A 7,584-nucleotide genomic window follows, 5' to 3' on the forward strand; every position below is an offset into this window, starting at 1 on the left:
CATTCACCCCCCAGGGCCGGGAAACTGGGGGGGGCCCCGTCAGGGCCGTGGGACCGGGGGGAGCCCCCCCTGAGCTCCCCGTGTCCCTGCGCATCCCCCGCACCTCAGTGGGCCCGGTGCTCAGAGCGAGGCGGTGTCTGCGTTCCAGGGAAAGCCGAGAAGAAAAAATGGAAGGAAATGAAGCTCCTGAAGAAACTGGAGAAGCAGCGGATGCGGGAGCTGGCGGAAAAACAGGCAGAGAAGCAGGAGGAGCAGAAGGAAGACAAAGGTGAGGCCGCTGTGACACGGTGGGGAGGCCTGGGTTGAAAGAGCCAGGAGAACTTGGTCTTAAAAGTCAAGAGAGAAGGTAAAACTTAAGCATTTTACATGTCCATAGGAAGGGTGCTGCTCAGCTTCAGAGCTCTGGTACAGACCAGTCCACAGGCATCAACACAGCGCTGCACAAGAGACCTTATTGTGATAAAACTAGTGGTTAAAATCTAAGAAACAGAGGTTTGGTTTTTCCCTTATGTCCTGGCTTGAGCTGGGATAGAATCATAGAATAGTTTGAGTTTGAAGGGACCTTAAAGCTCATCTAGTTCCAACCCCCCTGCATGGGCAGGGACACCTCCCACCAGCCCAGGTTGCTCCAAGCCCCATCCAACGGGCAACCTGGGCCAGGCTCTCACCACCCTCACAGGGCAGAATTTTCTCATGTCCCACCTCAGTCTCCCCAGTTCCAGTTTAAAGCCATTCCCTCTTGTCCCATCACTTCCTGTCGTCATCCAAAGTTCCTCCTCAGCTTTTCTGGCAATTTTCTTTTTAGGAATTTCCTACTGGAACAAGAGGCACAAACATTTTTAAATGCATTTCTTCCTTCACGGGACCCCTGCCCTTTGCAGCCCACACGAGTCACCTCCAGAGGCTGAAAAGAAACTCCTAAAAAGAAAACTGGTTCTGTCCTACCACAGCTATAACTGCAGCAGTACAAATGCTGTACGTGCCCCTGTCACAGGGTGTCTGTGTCCTCTCCCTCTGTCCCCAGGGCGTCCCTACGCGCTGAGCGTGGCCCTGCCGGGCTCCATCCTCAACAACGCCCAGTCGCCGGAGCTGAGGACCTACCTGGCTGGGCAGATTGCCAGGGCCTGTGCCATCTTCTGTGTGGATGAGATCGTGGTGTTTGATGAGCTTGGAGAAGGTGCAAAGTAAGGAGGAGCCATCTCCATCTGCAGAAGGCGTTTCCTCTCTGCTTGCTCTTTCTTCTGTCCTTTACTAAGCTGAGACTGGGAAGGAACCGTGTGTTCTCAAGCAGGTGCTTGAGCCTCCCTCAAATGCCAGGAATGCAGGGAACCCCCATAGCACTGGGCAAAGATGTTAACTGCCCTGGCAACTGGGATCATCCCCCAGCATGAGGATGAAGAAGCAGTAGGAGGTCTCATCATCCTGTTCTCTTAAATCTTGCTGTAGAGGGATGGGTTGTGCCTGTATCCTTATGGAAGATGAATTCCTGTTCCTTCAGCATTTCACCTGGATCTGCATCCAAGTTAACTGGCCAAGCCATGCAGCCCTGTAGCATCCAACTGCCAGGCTGTATCAATAGAACAGACACACAAATATTAAAAAAACAAACAAACAAACTGGAAAAGGTATTTAGCTTATGGAGAATTCCAGTTATGACTTAAGTCTCTACCTCTGGAGGAGCCCTTTTGCAAGGTGGCCCATTTATTTCCTGGGGGTGGAGGGAGGATGTGCTGCTATTTTCAGATTAAGGAGCAAGGAGCTTGGTCTTCTGAAGACCTGGCCCTTTGGGGCTGTGCAGTCTCATGCTGAGCTGACAAGCTGCTTTCTTTCTCTTTCAGGACTGTGGAGGGGGACTTTGAAGGAATTGGGAAGAAAGGCAAAGCATGTGTGCAGCTGGCTCGGATCCTGCAGTACCTGGAGTGCCCTCAGTAAGTGCACCATGGTCACACTGAGCATCAGGACTGACCCCCATGGGCAGTGCATGGCACAGGCTATGGGAGCAGGAGCCAAACTCCTGCACAATTATGCAGGATCTGATTATTACATGTCTGGTTCAGGAGTTTAACTGGAAGAACAGCAGGGAATGCAGGATACAAACTACATGAGGCAGATCAGGGACTTGAAGAAGCTCCTTTGAGTCAATACAGGGCTAGAATTGAGGCTTGGATTCGTTCAGTGCAGGTGAGGTGCTGTGGTGTGCTGGGCCAGAGAGGAAAGGAGCAGCAGAGCAGCTGTACTAAGAGCTGTGTTCCCACAGTCTGTATCCTCTCTTCAGCAGTTGCTTTCCTCTCTGCTGTTCCAGGGCTCCTCAACCCCCTGGACAGTCCCCACCACATGCGTGTGGATGAGGAGTCTGAGTACCGGGAAGGTGTCGTGTTGGACCGGCCAACTAAGCCAGGCAGAGGCTCTTTTGTCAACTGTGGGATGAGGAAGGTATGTCTGTCTGGAACGTGCAGATCCCAAAACAATCCCCTCTGTCTGGCAGGTTTGAAGCAGGCAGGGTGGGTACTGCTGGGTTTCTGAAAGCCATGGCAGGCTGGCATGCAGTTCTGTGCTGTTGCTGTCGTGTCCTTTCTGGCTCGTTAGTGGCTGTAGCTTCCCAGTCCTGGTGGGCCCGCCCATTCCAACACATCATTGCTTCACTGCTGGAGTTGAACCTCTGAGCAGCAAAATAAATCTCAGGCTGCTGACCCAGCCACCCTGAGCCTGCTCTGCACTGCCTGCACCACACAGGCCCTGACTGCAGAGCTCCTCATTCCAGCTCCAGCCCAAAACAGACCCCCACTTCCTCAGAGGGTTCCCTTCCTCCCCACCTTCCTCAGTACTTCCAGAACGTGACACTGATGGTGACTGTCCCTGCAGGAGGTACAGATTGACAGGCAGCTGAACCCTGGGCTGCGAGTCACCGTGCGCCTAAAGGAGCCCCAGAAACCAGGTAACCCACTGCTCCAACAGCACCCCTAAACTCCAGTCCTGCAGGAGCTGGATCTTCCAAATCACTAATGTTTGTAGGTGCCCAACATCCCTGCATGTTTCTTTCACTCCACACACAATCCTCATACACTCCCACCACGCTCCCCAGTTAACTGGAAAGAACTGTCAGCTCTCTGACCAAGGAACAGCCCAAACATACTTGCAAGCTTTCTAGAACGTTCTCTAAAGGGCAGTTCTTGGTTGTGCACCAAGGCAGTGCCCTACCCCAGGAGAAACTGCAGAATGTGGCTGGTCAAACCCAGCTCTCAGGGGTTGTTTCTCTTTGCTTCCCTTTCAGAAGCCAAAGTGCGGAAGGGCACCGTGGTGTCCTCACATCACCCCCGGACCGTGTCGGGCTGGTACTGGGGTTACAGCGTCCGCCTCGCCTCCTGCCTCAGTAGGTGTCTGCAGGGCTTCTCTGCCAGGGCTTCCACACCAACCTCAGGCCTCCTGGCTGCACCTCTGCAGCACACAGTAACATCCAGAAACCTCTCGTTTCAAAGGCAGCTCACACAGGGAGCAGCTGTGCAACAATCAGATCAAAGGGCTAAGGCAGGGACATGAACACCCAGTCACCCACCAGGACTCTGCCCGCTGCTTCCACTCACTCTTCCACCACATGTCCACCTGTAGCAGGACATAAGAGTTGGTGCTCTCCATGATAACAACCTCCTACTCGGTCACCTCAAAGCCAGCAGTGACATTTGAGCACAAGAGCCCTGTAAAATCCTTTCTCTGTCTCCCAGTTTCACCTAGGGGAATCCTTGGCTATTGTCACGGAATGGCTCCTGGCACCTCTTTGAGGAAAAGCTGCTGCAGTTGAGAAGGGTGCCAGGCACTCCTGCAGCAACCAACTCATGTAGGAAAGATGAATCATTCTTCTGATGCACTAGTGGCACTGAAAACCAATTCTTTCTACTGCTACCACTTACCTGTGGGAATATTCCAGCCTGTCCAGAAGGCATCTAGCAGTGGTGAGGGGACCAAATGAGCAATCCCATGTTGTTTGTTTCCCAGGTGCTGTGTTTTCCGAGTGCCCCTTCCAGGAAGGCTACGATCTCTCCATTGGAACCTCAGAGCGAGGCAGCTCCGTGGACCAGGCCACTCTCCCCTCCTTCAGGTTGGTGTCCTGCCTGCTTGGACCCCTCAGAGCTCCCAGAGAGGCCTGGTGCAGGCAGCAGAGCTGCACTGTTCCCTTGGGGCTCTCCTGGGCAAGAATGCCCCTAGGTACAAGAGCAAGGCTCACCTGCAGGCTCCCTCCTGTGCTCTGCTGCTCCCTTTTACACCAAGGCACATTCTGCTGCATCACAGAAGGTGGGGGAAGTACCCCAGGACAAGGCCAATTCCTTTCCTGGTTTCTAGAGTTGATAGCAGGGACTGTCCCGTTGGCCAAGTGCTGTGGGGCTTGGTTAGGGCAGGGGCTGCACTGAGCACTGCCAGCAAGGGACACAGCTCCCTGCCTCCATGGCAGAGAGGAGCCTGAACACAGACCCAGATACCTGAACAAAAGAAATGAGGCTGCTCTTGCAGTTAAGAGAAGTGTCTGTGTGAAGTCAATTCTTAATCTGCTTGAAGGTTCCAGGCACATGATGTGCTTTGCAAAGCTTGTAGCACCTGCCTTGGTCCAGGGGTAAGAGCTGGTCTCCCTCTCACCTGGTCCCTGTGCTCTGCCCTAGGCACGCCCTGGTTGTCTTTGGAGGGCTTGAGGGCCTGGAAGCTGGGCTTGATGTGGACCCAAACCTGGAGGTCACCGACCCAAGCCTCCTGTTTGACTTCTACCTGAACACCTGTCCCAGCCAAGGCAGCCGAACCATCCGGACAGAGGTAGGGCAGGTGGGCAGGGACAGACACGGCCCACGTGTCACCTCAGCAAAGAGCAGCTGGCTTGCCCAGTGCTCCTGAGGGACCAGGGCTTCCAGCTGTCACCTGGGTCGTTACAGGAAGCGCTGCTGATCTCACTCTCTGCACTGAGACCCCACATCAACAAGGCTGTGACACCCAGTGACACCTGTGGGAAGGAAAACCCCTGACTGGCCACCAGCTGCAGGTGCCTGAGGGACACAGCTGGACAAATAAATGGCTGTGAGAGCCTAGCAGGGCCAAGGCACAGCCTGACTCAAGCTGGCAGTGCTGGGAGCAGCATGTTCTGCACCCTCCTGCCCGCATGGTCCAGCCCAGGGCTGGGTGCTGCCCCTCAGCTGGGACCAGCCTGGCAGCAGGTTGGGTCTCAGCAATTCAGATGTCTGGGGTGGGAAATAAAGCAGTGTGGAACCTCAGCTGCCTTGGAAGTCTGCGTGTCTTGGTGTAGAGGATGGGCACTTGGTGTCCAGAGATCCTACATGCTCAGGACCTCTGGAGTGTAGCCATGTGACTTCAGACTTGAAGGAAGTCAACATTTAATCCTTATGCCAAGAAGCTGTTCCTGTCTCCATTAGCTTGACTCCCTCTTCAAGGCTTCATCCTTCCCAACAGCAGAAAGAGCTGGAGCTTCAGTTGGGCCTCAGAGCTAAAGCAGTTTGGCTCCATCTACAATGCCTTAAGCTCTGCCTGCAGTGAGCTCAGACAGGAAAACAGCTGGAAAAATTGGCTCTGTCCTCCTCCCTCCTGCTGAGATATTCAGGGCTTTGGTAAGAGCAGATAAGAAACAACCAATACTTTGGGGTTTCAAAGCTTTACTGCTAAAACCATCTTCTGAAAGAGAACAAACAATCCTTTGGCTACAGAAAGGCAGGAAGCTCTGCTCTCCTCCCCCACACCCATCTTGCTCCCATCCTTCCCTGCTAAAGAGAAATTAAGGAACTTCCCTTGGTATCTGAAGGAGCCACAGATGCCTCCAAGGGAGCAATGGCAGGAGTACATCCTGTGCTGCAGACTAAAGACCTGCAATGGTGGGAAGTGCCCAGGAACCTCCTGCATCTGCAGTCACCCTTACACGAAATGAGGAGAAAGGTAAAAAGAAGCATTGTGTTCTTATTTCCCACATTTTATATGGCACAAGGAACTTACTATTCTGTGGACAACTGCTGTGAGTCCCTTCCCAGGGGATACCTGGAGTTGATCAGTGGAGGTTCAGCGCTTGGTTCCAGCTGTGATGGCTTTCAAGTTACTTGTTCTCTTCAAGATGTTTGGGACAAAGAGGAGCCCCGAGGCTCGCTCAATGCTCTCAATGGGAACCAGGAACCGTTCCAGGGGGATCTTCTCATCCACGGGGCTGTTGGGCATCACGTAAGAGCGCAGCTCTATCTCCCCACTCTCCTTCTCCAGGATGAGCACCTTGAAGAAATGGGTGGGCACGGCCACGTTGTTCTTCCCAATGACCTGGTACTTGACATACATCTTCCCGTCGGCCTCCATCCTGCCCCAAACAGCAACATCCCACGTTACCTCCTGGCCTGGTACCACATCCACCCCCTCAGCTCTCCACCAGCCCCCCAGGAAAGCCCCCACCCTACAGCTCTGCTCATGCAGCAGGAGTGCAGAAACATGGCTGAAACAGGCTGGGTGGCACTGGGAGCTGTCAGGTGTGCTCCCCCCACATCCCTTCCCTGCTGTCTCTTTCCAAGCTATTTCCTGCTGCTGAAGAAGTCTCAACATGAGACAGCTGCTCTTCAGCACCACCTCAAGCTCTTTGCAAATCAAGTCATGCTCTTAAGTGGAGAGATAGTCTATGAAATAAAATTGAAGAGCTTTATTCTACAGGGAAGGGGTCTACAGTGTCATCCAGTAATCTACTTCATTGCAAAAAACTGGGAACAAAAATTGCTCAGTTATGTTGTAGCTCAAGAAACCCTTTACTCACAGAATAACCAGCTGAATGGGAAACACACAAGCTAATCCCAGTCCTTGGGCAGTGCCTTTCCCCAGAGCCTCACTGCACAGCTGGGCTCACCTATGGAGCAGTTGGGCCCCTCAGCCCCCTTCCCTTGCCCAGCACCAGGCAGGACAGTCCCAGCCCAGCCCTCCTGTTTACCTGGGCAGGTAAAGGGGTCCTGTGCAGACATAGACATTCTTGTTATTCTTTGCCAAACTTCTGCTGTACTTCTCAAGGTTATTCCAGGCATGCTGGTTTAAATGGGGATCCTAGAAACACAACCAAGGAGTCACAGGCAGCAAAGTCAGTGGGGAATCTCAGAGTCCACCTGCCTTTTCTGTAACACACCCATAGCATTCCAAGCACAGAGATCTCCACTATTGCCTCTGCTCTGGACACTGTGTACGGCAAGGTCCTGGTTTGCACAGCCAGGAACAGAAACCACTTGCCTCAGACCACAGTTTGTGCCAGAATCTGCCCACCTGCTCAGTTTTTCTCCCGCAAGGAGCTGTGCTGAGCAGCACCTCTCACAGCTGGAGGGGATCACACGGGGGTGTTCTCAGGATCGCTATTCTCAGGCTTAGCAGGAAACCCAGCACCCCCGAGTGACCTCGGGCCCTGCACTAGAGGGACAAACAAGGAAGAGGCGTTTTCCAGCCGGGATCAGCGCCTGCCCTTGGCCCTGCGGGGGTTCCTACCTGCGGGGCGATGTTGCTGAGGTAGAACGTGTCCCGCATGGCTTTCTGGCTGCACTTGTGGTTGGCGGCAGCAGCCAAGTGGCCCCGGTCGAAGCCGCTGCC

The 7,584-nt window shown here is 53.7% G+C and overlaps 2 protein-coding genes across 2 annotated transcripts in view; one reads left to right on the top strand and one right to left on the bottom strand.

The window, feature by feature from the left end:
* Positions 1-5,003, top strand: part of LOC104389941 (chromosome unknown open reading frame, human C9orf114) — a 6,477-nt gene extending 1,474 nt beyond the window's left edge. Inside the window, 9 exon segments of the mRNA XM_009998999.1 lie at positions 109-268; positions 1,025-1,184; positions 1,839-1,990; positions 2,303-2,433; positions 2,863-2,935; positions 3,272-3,370; positions 3,991-4,093; positions 4,650-4,797; positions 4,914-5,003. Coding sequence (XP_009997301.1) covers positions 109-268; positions 1,025-1,184; positions 1,839-1,990; positions 2,303-2,433; positions 2,863-2,935; positions 3,272-3,370; positions 3,991-4,093; positions 4,650-4,797; positions 4,914-5,003 — 1,116 coding nt within the window.
* Positions 5,004-6,042: 1,039 nt separating this feature from the next.
* Positions 6,043-7,584, bottom strand: part of ENDOG (endonuclease G) — a 2,207-nt gene continuing 665 nt past the window's right edge. Inside the window, exons 2-4 of the mRNA XM_009999000.1 lie at positions 7,483-7,579; positions 6,944-7,053; positions 6,043-6,328 (exon numbers count right to left, since the gene is read on the bottom strand). Of these exons, the coding sequence (XP_009997302.1) occupies positions 6,043-6,328; positions 6,944-7,053; positions 7,483-7,579 (493 nt within the window). The remainder of the gene's footprint in view (positions 6,329-6,943; positions 7,054-7,482; positions 7,580-7,584) is intronic.

This window comes from Chaetura pelagica, unplaced genomic scaffold (genome assembly GCF_000747805.2).
Source record: "Chaetura pelagica isolate M959 unplaced genomic scaffold, ChaPel_1.0 scaffold405, whole genome shotgun sequence".
NCBI lineage: Eukaryota > Metazoa > Chordata > Aves > Apodiformes > Apodidae > Chaetura > Chaetura pelagica.